The 25917-nt window shown below is 37.5% G+C and overlaps 1 protein-coding gene across 2 annotated transcripts in view; it reads left to right on the forward strand.

Moving 5' to 3' along the window:
* Window positions 1-11563, forward strand: part of LOC136032294 (regulator of chromosome condensation-like) — a 61460-nt gene extending 49897 nt beyond the window's left edge. The window contains exons 7-8 of one of the 2 annotated variants that reach the window (XM_065712568.1): window positions 1354-1515; window positions 6585-11563. In XM_065712568.1, the coding sequence (XP_065568640.1) occupies window positions 1354-1515; window positions 6585-6760 (338 nt within the window). In that variant the 3' untranslated portion in view covers window positions 6761-11563. The remainder of the gene's footprint in view (window positions 1-1353; window positions 1516-6584) is intronic. The other variant, XM_065712567.1, reaches the window with a different exon arrangement.
* The last annotated feature ends 14354 nt before the right edge of the window (window positions 11564-25917 follow it).

Below are 25917 nucleotides of genomic sequence, written 5' to 3' on the forward strand. Positions count from 1 at the left end.
TTAATTCCACCAAAACACATGTTAAAGTGCCAAAGCTTTACTCCTGCTATATAGTCATGTCCTCCAAATAGATGTGATTGAAGACTTCACTTATATGGGATCCACTCTGTTGAGGGATAGTTCACAAAAGAGCTTGTATCTCGAATAGACAAAGTGACAGTAGTTCTTGGGTGGCCGAATAGCATTTGGAACTGAAAAGCCAAATAGAAGCCACCATACTATAAAATGCGCATTTTCAACGCGTCAACAACTGAACTCTCTTGTCAGGTACTTCGCAAGATCCTCTCTCAACGTAGCACGCACAGCCAACTGTTTGCTGATGCGTCCATTTCCTTCGGTTGCCACATGACGCTCGAGCACGGATTGTGTTTCTCTTCGACCACACCCTGTACGGATTGAAACGACCCAGAGAACCCCCTCGCTACAAGGTGGAAAGACAAAGCCAGATAACTTCTCACCCAAGAATCCGCGAGTCTGGAAAGCGATAGGTCAACCTGAAATTGCCTAGTCTCATCGTCCTCTACGTCGTACCCTGGCAAGAGCAATAATTCTGTGAGTGAGTCAAGTGTTATATAGTTAAAGAAATTTGAATTGATATTAGTGACTTCAATTGGGGGGAGCGGGAGAAGATGGGGCTTTGCTCCACCCTATATATTTTTGCCCTCATCCCATCTCCTAGATTTTGAAGATGCCTTGTTCGGTATTTTCGTTGGAAAATACCTTTTGTTGAAAAAATTGAAAAAAACAACAACAGAATTTCCCCATAGATTTTGAAAATAAATACCCCCCCCCTTGGTTTTCGTGAATTGACGCCACTGAGGGATATTCTAACTTATAGCATTGTAAAGGAATCTCGACAGGAGACAGTTCTTGACGCTCCATTGAATACCGCACTGGCAATTAATATTAGTATGGTATTAATGTGAAGTAGGATGTTAGACTTCTTTTTCAGTGATTAGAAGATGAGGTGAACTCTAAATCCTGCATAAATTAATGAACTTGAACGTAAATTCTCATGCCGTCGAATATCGACCATGCCTGAAAATTACGTCTGTGTTGTTTTTGCCGTTCTCTGGTAATATTTTTGGTTCAGTATATATACTTTAAATTTTAAACTAAATTTATTTTACTTTATATTAAATTCGATTTTATTACATGTCAGTATATAATATTTTTCGCCCGGTAATATTTATCGAAATTATATCTGACATTTACACATTAAAAGACGGATAACATCTTTGAAATAGCCTGTAAATCTTCAATAGGAATTGTTAAAAAAAATAAATACACAGATTTGGGCACATTAGCACATTTTGTATTTATGCACTCTATTAATTTACTTTCTTTTTGTAGGAGAAGTACAATCTTTTGGATCAACCACGTATGGTCGCCTTGGCACTGGAAATTTGGGTCCCCTCGTATCAGCTGTATCTGAACCAACCTCTGTGGCAATACCAGGACGAGCAATTGATATTGCTGTTGGGTCGAGTGTATCATTTGCTATTACTGATCAAGGTAATTTTACGAATCTTACAAATTAACAAAGTAATTTTACAGCTTAATTACAATTTTAAAAATTACCAAGCTAATTTTACAAAATTACCAACCTCTGTGGCAATACCAGGACAAACAATTGATATTGTTGTTGGGTCAAGTGTATCATTTGCTATTACTTATCAAGGTAATTTTACAAATTTTACAAATTAATTGAGTAATTTACAAATTAATTACAATTTTAGAAATTACCAAGCTAATTTTACCAACTTACCAACCTCTGTGGCAATACCAGGGCGAGCAATTGATGTTGCTATTGGGTCAAGTGTATAATTTGCTATTGCTGAAATTTTACAAATTAACAAAGTAATTCTACAAATTAATTACAATTAAAATAATTACCAAGCTAGCTTTACCAAATTTCCAACCTCTGTGGCAACACCTGGACGAACAATTGATATTGCTGTTGGGCCAAGTTTATCATTTCAAGGTGATTTTACATATTTTACGAATTAACAAAGCAATTTACAAACTAATTACAATTTTAAAAATTACCAAGGTAATTTTACCAAATTACCAATAATTTTACCAGGACGACCAATTGATATTGCTGTTGGGTCAAGTGTATCATTTGCGATTACTGGATCAACGTAATTTTACAAATTACCCTTTGCAAAGGGCTTCTCTTTTGGTCTGATAAAGCTTAGGAGCCTGTGAACATTGCTATTGCTACTATTATCCTAGCAATTTGAAAATATTCAAGCATCCAAAGATCTCGCGGCCATGAGATTTTAGAGACAGGATAGAAAGATAAGCTTGCGAAGGCAAAACTAGGATAGTGGAAACTACGGTTATGGAAGTGCTTAAATGTGACCCTGAAACCTGGGCGTATCGAAAGATACAGAAAGATTTGTTGAATGTTTTCCTGAGGAATTGTCTACGGGTAGTTTTAGGTATCCGTTTGACAGAACCGTATGTCAAACAATGTTGTAGGGGAAATTTGGTTCAATCTCGCCTTCTAAGGCTATAATGAAAGAAATGTTGATATGGCTAAGACGCGTTTTACAAATGCAGGATAAGAAAATAGCCAAAGGTTGTCCTTTTTGAGGCCAAACGAAAAGTAAATCCTCCCCAAACATGGCGAGAAGATGAGGTAAACAAAAGATTTAAGACGAATTAGAAATTCTTAGGAGGAAGTAAAGAGTGAAGCTTGGAATAGATTGGGGTGGACAATGAGATTGCACAGAAGTGTTGGCCTCAGGCGGCTTTGTGCTGCAATGAATTGGCAGTAGTAGCAACGATATAAATCTTTGCTAATCTGTCTTAGTCTTTGCTAACCTGACATTAAAATGTCGAAACCTGTTCTAATATTAACAAGGTGGTGAACCAGGTCCAATAGTCTCACGGTCATTTCAAACGATTTTAAAAATACGGTTTTGCTATAGCAAAAATTAGAAGACCTTAATTTTACTTTTTGCCCTAACAGATAAAAGCGGTTAAATCCATAGTTAATCTGAACTAATAGGACTACCAACTCCAATTATAATAAAAATACTTCTAAATATTCAAGCATTTAAAAATCTTGGACAACATGGGGACCTTAAAAAATAAATGTGGCTACAAACCTTAAAAAATAATCGCTAACTAGTCCCCTTGTATACTAATCTATAATAAAAATATCGAAGACATCCTGATATTAACAGGGTGATGAACACAAGGTTGCCAGGGCAAACACAAAATCACTCAAATTTTGTCAAACTTTTTCTCAAATTTGAGAAAAAAAAACCCACTAGGAACAGCGATAAATCAGTAGGGGTGGCAACCCTGGAGAAGTCTGGTCCACTTGCCTCATGGTCATTTTCAAAATAGAACGGCTTTGAAAATGTGGTTTTGCCTTGGCAAAATTTGAGAAAAAAAAAACCCACTGGGAATAGTGATAAATCAGTAGGGGTGGCAACCCTGGATAAACCTGGTCCACTTGCCTCATTGTCGTTTTCAAAATAGAACAGCTTTAAAAATGCGGTTTTGTCTTTGCAAAATTTAGAAAAAAAAACCCACTGGGAATAGTGATAAATCAGTAGGGGGTAGCAACCCTGGATAAACCTGGTCCACTTGCCTCATGGTCGTTTTCAAAATGGAACAGCTTTGAAAATGTGGTTTTGCCTTGGCAAAATTTGAGAAAAAAAAACACTGGGAATAGCGATAAATCAGTAGGGGTGGCAACCCAGGATAAACCTGGTCCACTTGCCTCATGGTCGTTTTCAAAATAGAACAGCTTTGAAAATGTGGTTTTGCCTTGGCAAAATTTTAGAAAAAAAAAGCCACTGGGAATAGTGATAAATCAGTGGGGGTGGCAACTTTGGATGAACCTGGTCCAATTGCCTCATGGTCGTTTTCAAAATAGAACAGCTTTGAAAATGTGGTTTTGCCTTGGCAAAATTTAAGAAAAAAAAAAACCACTGGGAATAGTGATAAATTAGTAGGGGTGGCAACCCTGGATAAACCTGGTCCACTTGCCTCATGGTATAGAACAGCTTTGAAAATGTGGTTTTGCCTTGGCAAAATTTTAGAGAAAAAAAAAACCACTGGGAATAGTGATAAATCAGTAGGGGTGGCAACCCTGGATAAACCTGGTCCACTTGCCTCATGGTCGTTTTCAAAATAGAACAGCTTTGAAAATATAGTTTTGCCTTGGCAAAATTTTAGAAAAAAAAACTCACTGGGAATAGTGATAAATCAATAGGGGTAGCAACCCTGGATAAACCTGGTCCACTCGCCTCATGGTCGTTTTCAAAATAGAACAGCTTTGAAAATGTGGTTTTGCCTTGGCAAAATTTGAGAAAAAAAGAAACCCACTAGGAAAAGTGATAAATCAGCAGGGGCGGCAACCCTGGATAAACCTGGTCCACTTGCCTCATGGTCGTTTTCAAAATGGAACAGCTTTGAAAATGTGGTTTTGCCTTGGCAAAATTTTAGAAAAAAATCCACTGGGAATAGTGATAAATCAGTAGGGGTGGCAACCCTGGATAAACCTGGTCCAATTGCCTCATGGTCATTTTCAAAATGAAACAGGTTTGAAAATGTGGTTTTGCCTTGGCAAAATTTTAGAAAAAAAAACCCACTGCGAATAGTGATAAATCAGTACGGGTAGCAACCCTGGATAAACCTGGTCCACTTGCCTCATGGTCGTTTTCAAAATAGAACAGCTTTGAAAATGTGGTTTTGCCTTGGCAAAATTTTAGAAAAAAAACCCACCATAAATCAGTAGGGGTGGCAACCCTGGATAATCCTGGTCCACTTGCCTCTTGGTCGTTTTCAAAATAGAACAGCTTTGAAAATGTGGTTTTGCCTTGGCAAACTTTGAGAAAAAAAACCACTGGGAATAGTGATAAATCAGTAGGGTTGGCAACCCTGGATAAACCTGGTCCACTAGCCTCATGGCCGTTTTCAAAATGGAAGAGCTTTGAAAATATGGTTTTGCCTTGGCAAAATTTTAGAAAAAAAAACCCACTGAGAATAGTGATAAATCAGTAGGGGTGGCAACCCTGGATAAACCTGGTTCAATTGCCTCATGGTCATTTTCAAAATGGAGCAGCTTTGAAAATGTGGTTTTGCCTTGGCAAAATTTTAGAAAAAAACCCCACTGGGAATAGTGATAAATCAGTACGGGTAGCAACCCTGGATAAACCTGGTCCACTTGCCTCTTTGTCGTTTTCAAAATAGAACAGCTTTGAAAATGTGGTTTTGCCTTGGCAAAATTTTATATAAAAAAAAAAACCCACTGGGAATAGTGATAAATCAGTAGGGGTGGCAACCCTGGATAAACCTGGTCCACTTGCCTCATGGTCGTTTTCAAAATAGAACAGCTTTGAAAATGTGGTTTTGCCTTGGCAAAATTTGAGAAAAAAAAACCCACTGGGAATAGTGATAAATCAGTAGGGGTGGCAATCCTGGATAAACCTGGTCCACTTGCCTCATTGTCGTTTTCAAAATAGAACAGCTTTGAAAATGTGGTTTTGCCTTGGCAAAATTTTAGACAAAAACTCCACTTGGAATAATGATAAATTAGTACGGTTGGATAAACCTGGTCCACTTGCCTCATGGTCGTTTTCAAAATAGAACAGCTTTGAAAATGTGGTTTTGGCTTGGCAAAATTTGAGGGAAAAAAAAAAAAAAAATGGGAATAGTGATAAATCAGTAGGGGTGGCAACCCTGGATAAACCTGGTCCACTTGCCTCATGGTCGTTTTCAAAATAGAACAGCTTTGAAAATGTGGTTTTGCCTTGGCAAAATTTTAGAAAAAAAACCCACTGGGAACAGTGATAAATCAGAAGGGGAGGCAACCCTGGATAAACCTGGTCCAATTGCCTCATGGTCGTTTTCAAAATAGAACAGCTTTGAAAATGTGGTTTTGCCTTGGCAAAATTTTAGAAAAAAAAAAACCCACTGGGAATAGTGATAAATCAGTAGGGGTGGCAACTTTGGATAAACCTGGTCCACTTGCCTCATGGTCGCTTTCAAAATAGAACAGCTTTGAAAATGTGGTTTTGCCTTGGCAAAATTTTAGAAAAAAACCCACTGGGAATAGTGATAAATCAGTAGGGGTGGCAACCCTGGATAAACCTGATCCACTTGCCTCTTGGTCATTTTCAAAATAGAACAGCTTTAAAAACAAGGTTTTGCCCTGGCAAAATTTAGTGCCTGAGGGAGTTTTCGGTTAAAAAGAGACCTTTTGCTGTCTTGTGTTCCAACGCATATACCTAATTACGCCGGATAAATGCCATTGATGTATTACCTAATTTAAAGTGTCACGAAGTGATAAGGATGGTCAAAATAAATACTGTTAGATACAAGGCCGTATCCAGAGGAAGGGTGTTGTCGTATTTGAGTCGCCCCCTCCCCCCTCTGAAATTTTAGTTCGACTAAAAAAGTAACAAAAAATATATAAAATGCCGTTTGTAAAGTTTTTCTTTGTAGCCCCCCTTCCCCTAAAAAAACCTGGATACGGCCTTGGTTAGATATAGTGTCTTTTAGCTTAAAATGACATTAACTGCTAACGCTACTATTTGCTTATAATCCCTTCTTTTTAGGTGATTGTTATTCATGGGGAATGGGAACAAATGGTCAACTTGGGTCCGGATCCGAAGATGACATCTACACTCCACACCATATTCAAAGCAAAGAAACTCAAGAAAAACGTGTCATAGCTGTCTCTAGTGGTGGTCAACACACACTTTTCGTTGTCTCTGAAAAGATAAAACCCTAGAATTTTTTCGTGAATAGAATTTTTGTTTTTGCTCAATTAGAAATTTTTTTAAATATCCTAAAGAGCGACTCCATACTATTGTGCTGATATAAAAGACGTTTGTTAGTCAGACACGCTTGTAGAATTTTCTTTTGGGAGGGGGGAGGGGGCTTAGCATTAAAAAAATTAAATTCCTAGACTTTTTTCTTATGAATAAAATGTTGTTTTATGCTCATTAATATCCTTACAAATGTTCAAAAGAGCTATTGCATACTGTTGTGCTTAGCTAAAAGACATCTTATTAGCCAGACACGCATGTAACATGTTATTTTTCGTTTGGGAGGAGGAGAGGGGGCTTAAGTTTCAAAGATAAAGCCCTAGGCTTTTTTTGCGAATAGAATTTTTGTCTTTGCTCATTTTGAACATTCTGTAGATGTCTAAAGACCAAACGTATTCTGCTTAGGTAAATGACGTTTATCAATCAGACACGCATTAAGGATCTTTTTTTGTTTGGTAGGGGAGGGGAAGGGCGGCTTAGATTTAAAAAAGGAGCCCTAGATTTTTTTTTTGGATAGTGTTAGGATACTAAAATGCTTGCTAAAACACGTGTGTCAGTGAGGCACGCTTGTTGGATTTTTATTTTTTTCGTGAGTGAGGGATTAGCTTTAAAAGATAAGACTTTTTTATAAATAGAATTCATGTTTCTGCTCGTTTGGAAATTTTATATGTGTCCAAAAGAGCAAATGTATACTGTTGTGTTTAGCCAAAAGACTTTTTTCGATCAGACGAACATGTAGGATTATTATTATTTTTTTTTTCAAAGATGTGGGCAGTAACTTAAATAAAAAGATACGACAAATTGGGGAACTGTATAAAAGTATACAAAATAATGTGGAACATTGTAAAAGTACAGGAATTTCGTTAGAATAGGGCCTTAGGTACCCACTCCCCATCTTTTCCCCAATATACATATCAAGATACAGTAAGCCAGCTCTTCGGGTAATCGAGATTTTAATAAAGCCACTTATTGTGTCTAATTTATGTGTATGTTTTCAAATTCATGTTTTTCTGGCGTCGTTGAAGAAAAAAGCAGCTATATTAGAACGTAAATTCAAGTATCCCGCTGGAAGGAGAACGTAAATTCAAGTATCCCGCTGGAAGGAGAACGTAAATTCAAGTATCCCGCTGGAAGGAGAACTTAAATTCAAGTATTCCGCCGGAAGGAGAACGTAAATTCAAGCATCCCACTGAAGCGAGACCGTAAATTCAAGTATCCCGTTGAAACGAGAACGTGAATTCAATTATCCCGCTGAAATGATTCAAATCAGTAAAACGTGGAAATAGTCTAGGGTGTATTAACGCTTTTCATTAAAAGCAAGTCTCCAGGAAAGAAGAGGTTGATCTGCCATTAGTTTTATAATGTTTCCTTGCATAAAAAGCATAAATATAGCTAAAACCTTGGGATATAGAGGGGTATTATTTTTGACAATTAAATAAAAATATAGGTGGTACTAAATTGTAAACTTAATTTTTAAATTAAGTATTATTAAAATATCAGCTGATTCCATATTTCAAAATTTCGTATATGTCAAAACTTAATCTGATTTTGAGACCTAAATAAATGTTGTTTTTTACATTTCTCATCGTTTGGGAGTCTTAAAAATAAATAAGTCTATGCTATACCTCAATTTTATTGCTTGAAAACAAAAACAAAATATTAAATATCTCGTTTTTATTTTTTATATTACCAGCTCTGTCATTTCTCGCCCCTTTCATCTTTATTTATTTTGATATCCTTTTTGTACTATTTTTTCTCTCTTCCCATTTAAGAATAACCATTTTTCATAGTATACCTCTCTCGTTTGAAAAGGTGATAATTTAAGATACGATGGGATGGCCTATCCATTTTGAATTGAGGCTAAAGAATGCAGTAAAATCCAAAATTCAAGATCGGCACTTCCATTAAAGGATAGTAAGAACTAGGGAGGTTAAAGATGGGATAGGGAACGCAGAGGTGGAATAGCCGAAGGGAAACAAGAAATTAGGAGGTGAGATTTTCAAATTGTGAAGAAGGCGAATGTGTAATCGTAATAGATCCAAATGAAGTAAGTTTTATTTGATGATAAATTTTTATTCTAATCCGATGCCATATATTGTTTTCTGTGCCGTAGCCAGAGGAGGGGTATTCGGTTTGACTCCATCCCTCTGAAATATTTCTCAGGCTCTTGAAAATGTAGGCAAAGAAAAATATTACTTGGGACCGTTAGGTAAAGTCAAGGGGAGGTAAACCCTTCCTTCTTTTGTTAACCCTTCCCCTGGAAAGAAATCCTGGATGTGGCCCTGGTTGTCTTAAATCAGGCTGATTATTCACCATCATGATGATGTTACGTTTCCTTCCGACAGTGGTTTTTCTGGCTTTTTCTTAAGCATTCTCTTACAATGTTAAAGTATGATTGTGAATCAGGACATTCCCCCCTCCCTAGATTTCCAAAAATACCTTTTTTGGTATTTTCATTGGAAAATTCTTTTTTTTTTTTGGTGTTTTCACCGAAGAAACAAAATATCCCCGTCCTTGATTTTGAAAAATACGTATATGAAACTGTTGTTATTTTCTGTATGATTCCTATATCATCGCTGTTACCCCAAAGTTCATATATGAAATTTTCAAACTTCGGGGATAATTTCCAAAAACCGTTTTCTGAGCTGCATTCAAAGAAAGGATCAGGCGAGCCAATATGTTTTACGATCCTCCTGATCTACATTGGCATACTGGTTTTCTTTTTGAGAACAGTTTAGCAAAAGTTTTTTGACAATTAGCATGTGCACATGTCAGATGCAAACTTTAGACGTAATAGGTGCCATATAAAAAAGGGGGATACGTCTAACTGGAGTCTTGCTATATGCTTCTATTGGTTCTGTTGTATTAATTGGCAAAGTCTGAGATATATAAATAACCAGGTTATGTTCTTCCTAGATTTATTCCTTAATGTATTAGGATTATTAAAATGGGATTGACATTGAAATTATCAATGCAAAGATAAAACCTACGATATCTGTTCACAAATCGTGTCGTAGTTACTCGTAGGGTTGTTCACACTCCGCCACCAGATGCGCCGTTTGTTGCACCGTTGCACCAGATTTGTTGCACTAGACGCGCCGTTTGTAGGATAACTTATGTTCAACAATTAGTTCAAAAGTGTGAAAATGCCAGTAAAGACTTTTAGGCCTATCAGGAACAATATTTCTAGTATATATTACCAATTTTTGTGATTCTTTTCAGTCCACCCCCTATACCCCTTAAATGTGCCCTCCCCCTGAACAAAATTTATTCTGTACGTGCCTCTTCGGTGCATGTATTTCAATTATTCTAGGCTATTGTGGTTCGTTGTTTTCCTATTTACACCAGTTTATAAAGAAAAATTTTGCTATTTGTGGTTTTTTTTTTCAAGAGATAAATAAAAGTGAGAATTTTAGTAGTACAAGATTTTTTTTTGTTGCTTTTGCATTTTTTCCTTCCGACAAATTTATACATTTATCAGATTTGTATAAAAGAAATTCGGAACCTGAATATAAGGAAATTTGGATTCTTTATTCGGATCGAATTGGATTTTGCGACTCCTTCTTCCGAAAATTTGGCCTCTAAAGTGATATATTCTGTACGTGTCCTTTCGTTATACTCTGAGAAATTGGGGTTCAAAGTTCTCCTATTTACTGCCGTCAAGGGATAAATATCTTTCAAGGGATAAATAAAACTGAGAATTTCGAGCAATACAAGTATTTCTTTCTTATTACTTTCGTGCTTTTTCCTTTAAACAACTTTATACGTTTATCAGATTTGTATTAAATTAAAGATGGAACCTAAATATATGAAAATTTGGGCGCTTTATTCGAATCGAATTTTTGTTCTTCGAGAAATGCGCCCCCCTGAAATGATTTATTCTGTGCGTACCTTGTCCATGTATGCTTTTTTAGTTATTCCAGGAAATTGGGGTTCCGTGTTTTGCTATTTTCAGTCGTTTATAGTAGTATATTTTGCTAATTGAGGAATTCTTTTTCAAAAGAAAAATGGAATACGGAATTTTCAGCACTACAAGAATTTCTTCATTATTACTACTGTTTTCTTTCCTTTAGACAGCTTTGTAAATTTATCAAATTTGTAGAAAAACAAAAATTAGAACCTGAATATAAGGAAATTTGGCAGCTTGATTGGACTGGAATGTACCAGCACGACTGCCTGTGCACCGCTACCCCGTATTAGAAAAATTCAAATCAGGATTAAATTAAGTTTCATTTATTGAAATTTGGAGTCTAAATAAATTCAAGTCTCTCTGCATCCAGCCTGAAATTTTCTAAAAAAAAGGCATTTTTTAAACTCTTTATCTCGATTCGAAAAAAATTCATTTCTAATTTAAATGCAGAAAACAGACGAGTAAATTTTACACAAATATACTTTTTGTGCCCATTTGTTAAAAGCGGACTTTTTTCTCCTGCTTCATGTAAAACATAGCTCTGTTTTTTTTTTACAGAATTTTACATATAGTAAATACATACGCATTCTCACGTTCTATTAAAATAACTCTAAGGTTACTTTGTAGTCTAAATAGCTCCAAAGAAGATTTATTCTTTAAGATGTACCTTGCTGAAAAGTGATGGAAATCTTCTCTATTTATTCATTCATTTATTTATTCATTTCATTTCAGATGAAAGGAATTATTCATTTCAGAATAATTATTCATTCTATTTATTCATTTCAGATGCTATTAATGTCCAAGTCTTTGTGATTAGTTATTTTTGTAAAGATGCTCAATTGTATGTTGACGTGAATTTGTTTGTCTTTTGTACAATTTTCTTGGATAGTATAATAAAGACCATTATGTCTTGTTAGAGATAGAATTGATAAGCACAATTATTTTGTCAGAGAAATTTAAAGTTTTCTTCAAATAAATATTTTGTAGTTGAATGATGTTTTAATTTTTCTATTTTCTTCCAAGTTTGCCCCCAGGTCAAAGACTACCCGCTAATGTGTAAATGCCTAGCCTGCTGTCTTTTAAGGTGGTTCTTGCGCTGGGGAACCGCACCTCCTCCACTAAAGACTGTACAGGTAGGAGCCGAGCCGACCAAATTTTTGAGAAATCACTTTCAAGATTCATTTATGTAAAAGCAGCTTTTATAGTATTAGCAAGAGGGTCAACTAAATGGCACTATATCTAATAACAAGAAAAAGAGAAGAAAACTAATCATAGTTATTTACAGTTGTATACAACGGAATAAAAGAGCTGCTGAATAGATTCGTTCTGCATCTTATTGGCTCGAACTTCTTCGTGTGTCAAGTATTGACTTACCTACTGTGTTTTTCACTAATGAGGAGTGACTGTCCAAGTTTGCATATGAGCCTTTGGAACAAAATTTGTTCCGTAAGATCACAGAACGCAACATAGTCTTAAGTTTTTTTTTATGGGAAAAGCTTCGACCACCAGACTAAGGATCATTGTTTGGCTTTGGGGGGCAATAAGAGGGGGCAACAACGTACTGTGTTTTTCACTAACGAGGAGTGACTGTCCAAGTTTGCACATAAGCCTTTGGAACAAAATTTGTTCCGTAAGATCACAGAACGCAACATAGTCTTAAGTTTTTTTTTATGGGAAAAGCTTCGACCACCAGACTAAGGATCATTGTTTGGCTTTGGGGGGCAATAAGAGGGGGCAACAACGTACTGTGTTTTTCACTAACGAGGAGTGACTGTCCAAGTTTGCACATAAGCCTTTGGAACAAAATTTGTTCCGTAAGATCACAGAACGCAACATAGTCTTAAGTTTTTTTTTATGGGAAAAGCTTCGACCACCAGACTAAGGATCATTGTTTGGCTTTGGGGGGCAATAAGAGGGGGCAACAACGTACTGTGTTTTTCACTAACGAGGAGTGACTGTCCAAGTTTGCACATAAGCCTTTGGAACAAAATTTGTTCCGTAAGATCACAGAACGCAACATAGTCTTAAGTTTTTTTTTATGGGAAAAGCTTCGACCACCAGACTAAGGATCATTGTTTGGCTTTGGGGGGCAATAAGAGGGGGCAACAACGTACTGTGTTTTTCACTAACGAGGAGTGACTGTCCAAGTTTGCACATAAGCCTTTGGAACAAAATTTGTTCCGTAAGATCACAGAACGCAACATAGTCTTAAGTTTTTTTTTATGGGAAAAGCTTCGACCACCAGACTAAGGATCATTGTTTGGCTTTGGGGGGCAATAAGAGGGGGCAACAACGTACTGTGTTTTTCACTAACGAGGAGTGACTGTCCAAGTTTGCACATAAGCCTTTGGAACAAAATTTGTTCCGTAAGATCACAGAACGCAACATAGTCTTAAGTTTTTTTTTATGGGAAAAGCTTCGACCACCAGACTAAGGATCATTGTTTGGCTTTGGGGGGCAATAAGAGGGGGCAACAACGTACTGTGTTTTTCACTAACGAGGAGTGACTGTCCAAGTTTGCACATAAGCCTTTGGAACAAAATTTGTTCCGTAAGATCACAGAACGCAACATAGTCTTAAGTTTTTTTTTATGGGAAAAGCTTCGACCACCAGACTAAGGATCATTGTTTGGCTTTGGGGGGCAATAAGAGGGGGCAACAACGTACTGTGTTTTTCACTAACGAGGAGTGACTGTCCAAGTTTGCACATAAGCCTTTGGAACAAAATTTGTTCCGTAAGATCACAGAACGCAACATAGTCTTAAGTTTTTTTTTATGGGAAAAGCTTCGACCACCAGACTAAGGATCATTGTTTGGCTTTGGGGGGCAATAAGAGGGGGCAACAACGTACTGTGTTTTTCACTAACGAGGAGTGACTGTCCAAGTTTGCACATAAGCCTTTGGAACAAAATTTGTTCCGTAAGATCACAGAACGCAACATAGTCTTAAGTTTTTTTTTATGGGAAAAGCTTCGACCACCAGACTAAGGATCATTGTTTGGCTTTGGGGGGCAATAAGAGGGGGCAACAACGTACTGTGTTTTTCACTAACGAGGAGTGACTGTCCAAGTTTGCACATAAGCCTTTGGAACAAAATTTGTTCCGTAAGATCACAGAACGCAACATAGTCTTAAGTTTTTTTTTATGGGAAAAGCTTCGACCACCAGACTAAGGATCATTGTTTGGCTTTGGGGGGCAATAAGAGGGGGCAACAACGTACTGTGTTTTTCACTAACGAGGAGTGACTGTCCAAGTTTGCACATAAGCCTTTGGAACAAAATTTGTTCCGTAAGATCACAGAACGCAACATAGTCTTAAGTTTTTTTTTATGGGAAAAGCTTCGACCACCAGACTAAGGATCATTGTTTGGCTTTGGGGGGCAATAAGAGGGGGCAACAACGTACTGTGTTTTTCACTAACGAGGAGTGACTGTCCAAGTTTGCACATAAGCCTTTGGAACAAAATTTGTTCCGTAAGATCACAGAACGCAACATAGTCTTAAGTTTTTTTTTATGGGAAAAGCTTCGACCACCAGACTAAGGATCATTGTTTGGCTTTGGGGGGCAATAAGAGGGGGCAACAACGTACTGTGTTTTTCACTAACGAGGAGTGACTGTCCAAGTTTGCACATAAGCCTTTGGAACAAAATTTGTTCCGTAAGATCACAGAACGCAACATAGTCTTAAGTTTTTTTTTATGGGAAAAGCTTCGACCACCAGACTAAGGATCATTGTTTGGCTTTGGGGGGCAATAAGAGGGGGCAACAACGTACTGTGTTTTTCACTAACGAGGAGTGACTGTCCAAGTTTGCACATAAGCCTTTGGAACAAAATTTGTTCCGTAAGATCACAGAACGCAACATAGTCTTAAGTTTTTTTTTATGGGAAAAGCTTCGACCACCAGACTAAGGATCATTGTTTGGCTTTGGGGGGCAATAAGAGGGGGCAACAACGTACTGTGTTTTTCACTAACGAGGAGTGACTGTCCAAGTTTGCACATAAGCCTTTGGAACAAAATTTGTTCCGTAAGATCACAGAACGCAACATAGTCTTAAGTTTTTTTTTATGGGAAAAGCTTCGACCACCAGACTAAGGATCATTGTTTGGCTTTGGGGGGCAATAAGAGGGGGCAACAACGTACTGTGTTTTTCACTAACGAGGAGTGACTGTCCAAGTTTGCACATAAGCCTTTGGAACAAAATTTGTTCCGTAAGATCACAGAACGCAACATAGTCTTAAGTTTTTTTTTATGGGAAAAGCTTCGACCACCAGACTAAGGATCATTGTTTGGCTTTGGGGGGCAATAAGAGGGGGCAACAACGTACTGTGTTTTTCACTAACGAGGAGTGACTGTCCAAGTTTGCACATAAGCCTTTGGAACAAAATTTGTTCCGTAAGATCACAGAACGCAACATAGTCTTAAGTTTTTTTTTATGGGAAAAGCTTCGACCACCAGACTAAGGATCATTGTTTGGCTTTGGGGGGCAATAAGAGGGGGCAACAACGTACTGTGTTTTTCACTAACGAGGAGTGACTGTCCAAGTTTGCACATAAGCCTTTGGAACAAAATTTGTTCCGTAAGATCACAGAACGCAACATAGTCTTAAGTTTTTTTTTATGGGAAAAGCTTCGACCACCAGACTAAGGATCATTGTTTGGCTTTGGGGGGCAATAAGAGGGGGCAACAACGTACTGTGTTTTTCACTAACGAGGAGTGACTGTCCAAGTTTGCACATAAGCCTTTGGAACAAAATTTGTTCCGTAAGATCACAGAACGCAACATAGTCTTAAGTTTTTTTTTATGGGAAAAGCTTCGACCACCAGACTAAGGATCATTGTTTGGCTTTGGGGGGCAATAAGAGGGGGCAACAACGTACTGTGTTTTTCACTAACGAGGAGTGACTGTCCAAGTTTGCACATAAGCCTTTGGAACAAAATTTGTTCCGTAAGATCACAGAACGCAACATAGTCTTAAGTTTTTTTTTATGGGAAAAGCTTCGACCACCAGACTAAGGATCATTGTTTGGCTTTGGGGGGCAATAAGAGGGGGCAACAACGTACTGTGTTTTTCACTAACGAGGAGTGACTGTCCAAGTTTGCACATAAGCCTTTGGAACAAAATTTGTTCCGTAAGATCACAGAATGCAACATAGTCTTAAGTTTTTTTTTATGGGAAAAGCTTCGACCACCAGACTAAGGATCATTGTTTGGCTTTGGGGGGCAATAAGAGGGGGCAACAACGTACTGAGTTTTTCACTAACGAGGAGTGACTGTCCAAGTTTGCACATAAGCCTTTGGAACTAAATTTGTTCCTTAAGATTACAGAACGCAACATAGTCTTAAGTTTTTTTTTATGGGAAAAAGCTTCGACCACCAGACTAAGGATCATTGTTTGGCTTTGGGGGGCAATAAGAGGGGGCAACAACGTACTGTGTTTTTCACTAACGAGGAGTGACTGTCCAAGTTTGCACATAAGCCTTTGGAACAAAATTTGTTCCGTAAGATCACAGAACGCAACATAGTCTTAAGTTTTTTTTTATGGGAAAAGCTTCGACCACCAGACTAAGGATCATTGTTTGGCTTTGGGGGGCAATAAGAGGGGGCAACAACGTACTGTGTTTTTCACTAACGAGGAGTGACTGTCCAAGTTTGCACATAAGCCTTTGGAACAAAATTTGTTCCGTAAGATCACAGAACGCAACATAGTCTTAAGTTTTTTTTTATGGGAAAAGCTTCGACCACCAGACTAAGGATCATTGTTTGGCTTTGGGGGGCAATAAGAGGGGGCAACAACGTACTGTGTTTTTCACTAACGAGGAGTGACTGTCCAAGTTTGCACATAAGCCTTTGGAACAAAATTTGTTCCGTAAGATCACAGAACGCAACATAGTCTTAAGTTTTTTTTTATGGGAAAAGCTTCGACCACCAGACTAAGGATCATTGTTTGGCTTTGGGGGGCAATAAGAGGGGGCAACAACGTACTGTGTTTTTCACTAACGAGGAGTGACTGTCCAAGTTTGCACATAAGCCTTTGGAACAAAATTTGTTCCGTAAGATCACAGAACGCAACATAGTCTTAAGTTTTTTTTTATGGGAAAAGCTTCGACCACCAGACTAAGGATCATTGTTTGGCTTTGGGGGGCAATAAGAGGGGGCAACAACGTACTGTGTTTTTCACTAACGAGGAGTGACTGTCCAAGTTTGCACATAAGCCTTTGGAACAAAATTTGTTCCGTAAGATCACAGAACGCAACATAGTCTTAAGTTTTTTTTTATGGGAAAAGCTTCGACCACCAGACTAAGGATCATTGTTTGGCTTTGGGGGGCAATAAGAGGGGGCAACAACGTACTGTGTTTTTCACTAACGAGGAGTGACTGTCCAAGTTTGCACATAAGCCTTTGGAACAAAATTTGTTCCGTAAGATCACAGAACGCAACATAGTCTTAAGTTTTTTTTTATGGGAAAAGCTTCGACCACCAGACTAAGGATCATTGTTTGGCTTTGGGGGGCAATAAGAGGGGGCAACAACGTACTGTGTTTTTCACTAACGAGGAGTGACTGTCCAAGTTTGCACATAAGCCTTTGGAACAAAATTTGTTCCGTAAGATCACAGAACGCAACATAGTCTTAAGTTTTTTTTTATGGGAAAAGCTTCGACCACCAGACTAAGGATCATTGTTTGGCTTTGGGGGGCAATAAGAGGGGGCAACAACGTACTGTGTTTTTCACTAACGAGGAGTGACTGTCCAAGTTTGCACATAAGCCTTTGGAACAAAATTTGTTCCGTAAGATCACAGAACGCAACATAGTCTTAAGTTTTTTTTTATGGGAAAAGCTTCGACCACCAGACTAAGGATCATTGTTTGGCTTTGGGGGGCAATAAGAGGGGGCAACAACGTACTGTGTTTTTCACTAACGAGGAGTGACTGTCCAAGTTTGCACATAAGCCTTTGGAACAAAATTTGTTCCGTAAGATCACAGAACGCAACATAGTCTTAAGTTTTTTTTTATGGGAAAAGCTTCGACCACCAGACTAAGGATCATTGTTTGGCTTTGGGGGGCAATAAGAGGGGGCAACAACGTACTGTGTTTTTCACTAACGAGGAGTGACTGTCCAAGTTTGCACATAAGCCTTTGGAACAAAATTTGTTCCGTAAGATCACAGAACGCAACATAGTCTTAAGTTTTTTTTTATGGGAAAAGCTTCGACCACCAGACTAAGGATCATTGTTTGGCTTTGGGGGGCAATAAGAGGGGGCAACAACGTACTGTGTTTTTCACTAACGAGGAGTGACTGTCCAAGTTTGCACATAAGCCTTTGGAACAAAATTTGTTCCGTAAGATCACAGAACGCAACATAGTCTTAAGTTTTTTTTTATGGGAAAAGCTTCGACCACCAGACTAAGGATCATTGTTTGGCTTTGGGGGGGAATAAGAGGGGGCAACAACGTACTGTGTTTTTCACTAACGAGGAGTGACTGTCCAAGTTTGCACATAAGCCTTTGGAACAAAATTTGTTCCGTAAGATTACAGAACGCAACATAGTCTTAAGTTTTTTTTTATGGGAAAAGCTTCGACCACCAGACTAAGGATCATTGTTTGGCTTTGGGGGGCAATAAGAGGGGGCAACAACGTACTGTGTTTTTCACTAACGAGGAGTGACTGTCCAAGTTTGCACATAAGCCTTTGGAACTAAATTTGTTCCTTAAGATTACAGAACGCAACATAGTCTTAAGTTTTTTTATGGGAAAAAGCTTCGACCACCAGGCTAAGGATCGTTGTTTGGCTTTGGGGGGCAATAAGAGGGGGCAACAACGTACTGTGTTTTTCACTAACGAGGAGTGACTGTCCAAGTTTGCACATAAGCCTTTGGAACTAAATTTGTTCCTTAAGATTACAGAACGCAACATAGTCTTAAGTTTTTTTATGGGAAAAAGCTTCGACCACCAGGCTAAGGATCGTTGTTTGGCTTTGGGGGGCAATAAGAGGGGGCAACAACGTACTGAGTTTTTCACTAACGAGGAGTGACTGTCCAAGTTTGCACATAAGCCTTTGGAACTAAATTTGTTCCTTAAGATTACAGAACGCAACATAGTCTTAAGTTTTTTTATGGGAAAAAGCTTCGACCACCAGGCTAAGGATCGTTGTTTGGCTTTGGGGGGCAATAAGAGGGGGCAACAACGTACTGAGTTTTTCACTAACGAGGAGTGACTGTCCAAGTTTGCACATAAGCCTTTGGAACTAAATTTGTTCCTTAAGATTACAGAACGCAACATAGTCTTAAGTTTTTTTTTATGGGAAAAAGCTTCGAACACCAGACTAAGGATCGTTGTTTGGCTTTGGGGGCAATAAGAGGGGGCAACAACGTGCTGTGTTTTTCACTAACGAGGAGTGACTGTCCAAGTTTGCACATGAGCCTTTGGAACTAAATTTGTTCCTTAAGATTACAGAACGCAACATAGTCTTAAGTTTTTTTTTTATGGGAAAAAGCTTCGACCACCAGACTAAGGATCGTTGTTTGGCTTTGGGGGCAATAAGAGGGGGCAACAACGTGCTGTGTTTTTCACTAACGAGGAGTGACTGTCCAAGTTTGCACATGAGCCTTTGGAACAAAATTTGTTCCGTAAGATTACAGAACGCAACATAGTCTTAAGTTTTTTTTATGGCATTACTCACAAGATTACTCATGGTATTCTCTATTGGTGCTTAAGCTATGCACAATTTTCCTTTCATCAAAAAGTGTGACTTAAGTGTTGCTAGAAAATAAAAAAATTCAAATATTTCTTTGAAACAAAAATTAATTTTTCGTGTGTTTGAGTGTTGGCTTTGAAGGCAATCAGAGGGGGCAACAACCATACTGTGTTTTTTCACTAACGAGGAGTGATTGTCCAAGTTTGCACATGAGATAGAATGTCCGTTCTCTCAGCATTGGTGTTTTCAACGTTACAATTGCAGTTACATACCTGTCAATTTGGGTCTCAATATGATTTTTGTCGCACGGTTTTGAACAGCCTTGATATTGTCACTTAAGTATTCAATTTTGTGTACCTATGGTTCCCAAACAGGACACGCGTATTCTAGCAAGGGACGTCTTTAGATATACGCTAGTCGTAACTGATTCACTGGGAAACCTAGTCGTCGGAGTGTAGTCAGTGATCGCAAAGTGTAGTTGAATTTTTCACAAGGCTTCAAGTGAATTCGTAGAGGTTCGTTTTCACCTCACCTTACTATTCCAAGACTTCCGTTTGTTGAAGGTCAATCTTTGCCTGTATGTAAGCAGAATGAATACAGGAACTGATCCCCATTTTTTTTATTGTTTTAATTTTTAAAAATTCCTTACAATTAAATTTCACTGTGTATATGTACGTATAGAATTTTTTGAACGACTGAAAAACTACATTTGAAATGGGCCCCGAAAAGGCCGAATATTTTTTTCCCGAATAGCCTTGCATCTCCATAAGCTTTTTGACGAAAGATACCCTGATGTTAGAACAAGTTTTGATTGTGGACAACCCCATCCCCTAAAAATGAGACAGAAATTTTTTTCCGATCATCTTGAGTATCTCTTAAGCACTAAAAGTTGCAACAAGACTAAGCTTGCAAACATTGTCTTAATGAAATGTTGGACTAAAACTTATCTATATCGAAGGTTGTCAGCAGGATCGGGGCCAAGTTTGCTTCAGCCCCGTAGAAGACCAAACATTATGCAGAATTTTGATACGTAGTATTAAAAATTCCCACCCCTTCCACCTCCAAGTATAAAGACATTTAAGAGAACAATGACAAAAACAATTGCTTTGACATTGTCACTGAATAACCTAATGAAATTTTGCTTATAATTAAAATTGCAATCTAGTATTTTATTCTTAGCCAGAAAAGCCTAAAAAACTTCACAAAAATACGAAAATTAATCCTTAATAAAATTAAACCTATTAAAAATGAGAAATTGGTAAAAAAAAACATATATATCTTCCAGGAAAATTTCTGAAATGAAGGATAAAAGTGACGTCAATGCGTAAAAAAAGAAGAAATTCAAGTTCAAGTTCTATTTATTTTCATAAAATAACAATAACAAAAACAATATCCCAAAGGGCTCAATAGCCCGTTATTTGGGAAACGGTATACAATAAATAAAGAGTCATAAAACTTGTCATAAACATACTAACCAACATCTAAATATAAATATGTAAGGAAAAGAAATCAACTCACCGGCAGTCCCCACGAAACAGCGACCCTCACATCACCCGATAATAAAATACAAATTAAAATTCTCGCGTTAACGAGGATACAACACCAACAAAACAACAACCCAAAAAAGAAAAAAAATAATAAATAAACCATAAGAAACATTCAGTAAGAATCCTTTAATAACAAACTTTTCATCTGTCTCTTAAAGGAGCCAAGTGTTCGTGACTGCCGGATCTCAGTGGGAACCAAGTTCCAAGCACGTCCCACAGTCACAGCCAGGCCGAAGTCTGAACGAACCGAGGGACTAGCTGGAATTATCAAATCCTCCCGGTTACGAACGATATACAAATTTACTTCCCCTACTAGTTTAAGAAGTCCCGAAAAACAACATGGGAGATCTCCTGGAAGTATTGATATGCCAACGAAGATAGAGATAAAATATGAATATCTTTAATTTTGAGGAGGTCAAGAGGAGTGTGTGTAGCCGACTGGAGAATTCCTGCCGCTTTCTCATAAAGATTGTGAATAGGAGCAAGTACCGAGGGAAATGTAGACATCCACACAGACGAACAGTAACATATATCAGAGAAACGTATAAAAGACGGAGGATAGGGAAAGGGAATAAACGCTTTAATTTTCGGATGATCCCAAGTCCACGGGAAATTTTCACTCTTATTATTTGAACATGCCACTTAAATGATAAATTTTCATCCAAAAGAACTCCCAGGAATCGCACATATCGATCCGGGGGACGACTTATGGAGCCTCTTGGTGTATGAAGCTCAGTAATTGTGGGGCAGCTCACACCTTTACGAGAAAAAATAAGAAGGTAGGACTTTTTTACATTTAAAGTTACTTTATTAATGTCAGACCAAAAGAGTATTTTCTCAGCCATTGCTTGAAGCTTTAGAAGAAGGGATGATTCATCCGGAGCTGCAGCACCTAAAGTAGTGTCATCTGCAAATGCTATTAATTCTTCTTGACTATCAGGTGTGAACACCAACGTACTCTGAGATTAAGATTTGTGACACAATCCACAGCAAATATTGTTAATTGGGGTGTTAAAAAGTCGGTAGAGATCGTTCACATATATGAGGAAGAGGGTTGGCCCAAGAATAGAACCTTGGGGTACTCCGTATTCAATTGGAACTGGTTCGTCTGTAACTTCTGTGGCGATAGATCTGTCAGTTAGGTATGACGAGAACCAAGACAATACTTCCCCACGGACACCAAAATGACAAAGTTTACCAATGAGAATCTTATGTGTTAGGCTGTCAAAAGCTTTCTTTACATCAAGAAAAATGGCTGCAGGAATAAGATTAGAATCTAAAGATCGTCGTATAAACTGAAGAAGTCTATTACAAGCATGTTCTATAGAATACTTTGCGCGAAACCCAAACTGATGCTGATGGAAAAAAATTTAGCTTCAAGAAATCTAACCAGACGTTTGAGCATTGCTCTTTCAAATATCTTAGAGAACACTGACGGAAGAGAGATCGGTCTGTAGTTCCAAGGATCCTTTCTGTCACCTCCTTTAAAGAGAGCTATAACACGTGCAAGTTTAAGACGTTGGGGAAATACTCCTAGTTTAAATGACCTATTAATCAAATAGTAAATTGGGATGATAATCAATGGAAGAATATGTTTAATTACTTTAGCAGAAATTTGGTCGAAACCTGCTGAAGAATTCTTTAAAGACAGAACAATATTTCTAATTTCCTGCCCGTAACCTCCCCAAGAACCATTGATTTCAAGCACGAGGGACCTAAGAACTGCTTCCAAGACAGTGACACAGAGGAATAAGAAACGCTATTAGCAGTTTTTTTCCCTATCTCCGCGAAGAATTTATTCATATGATGTCGAATTTGGCCTTTTTCTGTTACAAGTTGATCGTCTACAATGAGAGACTTAGGGAGTAAAGTAAAAAGCGAAGTTGAATCGTGTATTGGGCGTATTGGTACCACGCGTATCAGTGTCAGGTATATCAGTATCGTGTTTTTTTTTTCACGGCTCTGTACCTTCTATACGATTCTTTATTAAAAATGGAAATTTTCTTTTTCTAGAAAACTAGCGCTTTACTGAAAACACAAAACAATATAGGATTTTTGGCACAGTAGAAGTAAACCATTTTAGGACACTTTTAACAGTTTAAAAATAAAGCATTTTAGGATTGTTGTTTTTTCGTTTAATTTGGGATCATTTCTGGAAAATTAAGTCAGTCCAATGGTTGACTGTTGTTTTGGATCTAAAATGGAAACTTTATGATTATTTTGTAGACAAGTTCGAAATGAACCAATCTTGGTAGTATTCGGACTCAGACTCGCTTTAGAATTTGAATCATAACTTGAAATTCTCCGTTGTATGAAAGAACTGGATTCCCAGAGTTCATATTATGGTTTATTTATTCTTCATTTTGAGCAATACTAGGCAAGGGCAAGATGTTACCTGATGAACCAATCCATTATCTTTGTATGGTGTTTAATGACTTTGCACTTCTGAAGATAATATTCATTTTTATGCCTAAGTTTTTAAGGTAATTTTAACTGTATACTGAAAGTTACTGACAATGTACCTCGTGTAAGATTATGAAAAGCGTTACAGATTAGTTCACGGTTGTGAGGCTACGTACTCACTTTTGACTCTTTTATACTTGGCTTTTGTGCTTTCAGGAAACCGCTAGAGGGTAAGATGGGCAAAGATGTATGGGCAAAGGGCAAAATGTTACCTGATGAGCTAATCCATTATCTTTGTATACTGTTTAATGTTACCTGATGAACTTCTGCACTTCTGAAGATAATATTCATTTTTATGCCTAAGTTTTAAGGTAATTTTAACTGTATACTGAAAGTTGTTGATATTGCAACTCGTGTAAGACTAAGAAACGCGTTACAGATTAGTTCACGGTTGTGATGCTACATACTCACTTTTGAATCCAAAATCAACATTCCTGTTTTTTATACTTAGCTCCGGTGTTTTCAGTAAAGCGCTAGTTTTTTTTTGTAATCCTAGATACATAGGGAAATATCCCCAGTTGGTTTATTTGCAATAGTTTTATCTATATATATTAGATAGGCTGTGAAGTAACAATATTGTATGTTTTAAGTTTCAACTTCGCTCTTTACTTCTCTCAGAAAAACTTTGTTTTTTAAATTAATAATATATAGACCGACGTGACAGTCCAGGTGATTCTCCAAAGATTTAGATGTAAATTTAAACACAAAAAGAAAAATATTTACAAGAAAATGGTTTGTAAGGAATATAACAAAAAAACTTTAAGTACTTTCTGAATAATAAAAGGATGGCCTTTTATGATATTTTCAAATAATTTCCCGGGGACTGTTTGGGATTTTTAGGACTAGGTCAGTGGAGAGGGAAAGGTACTTAAACTAAATTATGACTGTATATAGAGAATAATTTAGCCAAGTTAAAAAGAAAAAAAAAACATAATAAATTTTCGCCTGAGATACCTCATTCAAACTTAGATTATCTACTTTAAAGGTTCAATGCCTAAGGTGGACTCAAGGCAGCATTGCACAGGCAAGAGTCGTGAGAGTTATATAGGCTAGCAGAAATACCTTATTTTCATGATATTGCCCACTCCTTACCATTATCTTGGCTATTGTGGAGAGCTAGTAAAGAGCACAGAACAATTATATACTTTAAGTTGGGACCGCATCACTGAAAAAGATAATTTTATAGGCGAAATTAAGATTGTTTTCTAATTGCAGTTGGGTTGTAAGAGTAGAGTACCTGGTAAGAATACAATGGTTTCAAAGAAAAAAATTGCTTTTTTAAATGACTTATATTCTAGGCTTTTAGTCAACCAAGCGTGGTGAATTTTTGTTTTTCACTATTTGAAATGCACTTTGATTACCCAAACGTGGTTTTAGACGATACGCAAACGTAATTGCTCAAACGTAATGAATTTATGCACTACAAGTTTTGGTCGATAGCTGCAGGCCTACCAGGAATTTTCAATGTTACCAGTTTACAGCAGTACAAAGGAAAAACAGCCTAGAGCTTTTTTGCGAAGTTGTCCAAGTGTTCACTGTAGTTCATGAAAGTAGGGGGGGGGGGGCAAAATGTATTTTAAGTCACCGAAACTCTAAAAAACGGAATTTCAATATCAGTAGATACATCAACTTATTATGCGGATTCCAAATATATAAGATTAGTCAAGTTTAGTACTACCCATCAAAAGTTACGAGCCTGAAAATATTTGCCTGGTTTTTGAAATAGCCGGTAAACATCCCCCTAAAGCTCAAAGAATCTTAGTAAAAATTACACCATCATGTTTAGCGTACCAGAAAACCCTACTTGTAGAAGTTTCGAGCTCCTATATACAAAAATGTGAAATTTTGTTATTTTTACCAGAAGAAAGATCACGGATGCATGTTTATTTGTTTTTACCCTGGGGTGATTGTACTGAAATAATGGTCTTGGAAGATCGGGACAGGGTGCATTCGAACGAAAATTAAAAGTTCTAGTGGCATTTTTCTTTGACCGAAAACATTGCAGGGCAACTGACCCCCCTCCCACGCCCATTTTTTCACAAAAGTTATCTGATTAAAATTTCGAGATACCCATTTCGTTCAGTGTAGTTGAGAGTCAATTAACTATGTGTTTAGGTCTAAAATGGACCCCACAGTCCGTGGGGACAGACCTTGCCATTGTTTACGATTAGTATTTGTTATTGGGATGTATTAAGACATTTCTCAGGTGGAGGGGAAAGGGGTTGTACCTAATATGATTTGTATAGAGAGGATCTTCCTTGGAGACGGAAATTTCTGGGGGAGGGTGAATTTTTCAGGGGAAATGTTATACGGGGGAGAGGGGATTTGACATAATTACTATACAATTTTTTTAATTGTCTTACATTCTCTTTGACAAATTTACATGTGAAGATGTTCTGGTGGAACTATTCAGGATCTATTTTCCGCGTGTTTTGACTTCTGGGAAATAACTTCCAAGAAAGGGGGCATTTCTAGAGTTATCGAAAAACCAATTAGAGATTAAAGTCAATC

The sequence above is a fragment of the Artemia franciscana genome, chromosome 10, assembly GCF_032884065.1.
Source record: "Artemia franciscana chromosome 10, ASM3288406v1, whole genome shotgun sequence".
Taxonomy (NCBI): Eukaryota; Metazoa; Arthropoda; class Branchiopoda; order Anostraca; family Artemiidae; genus Artemia; species Artemia franciscana.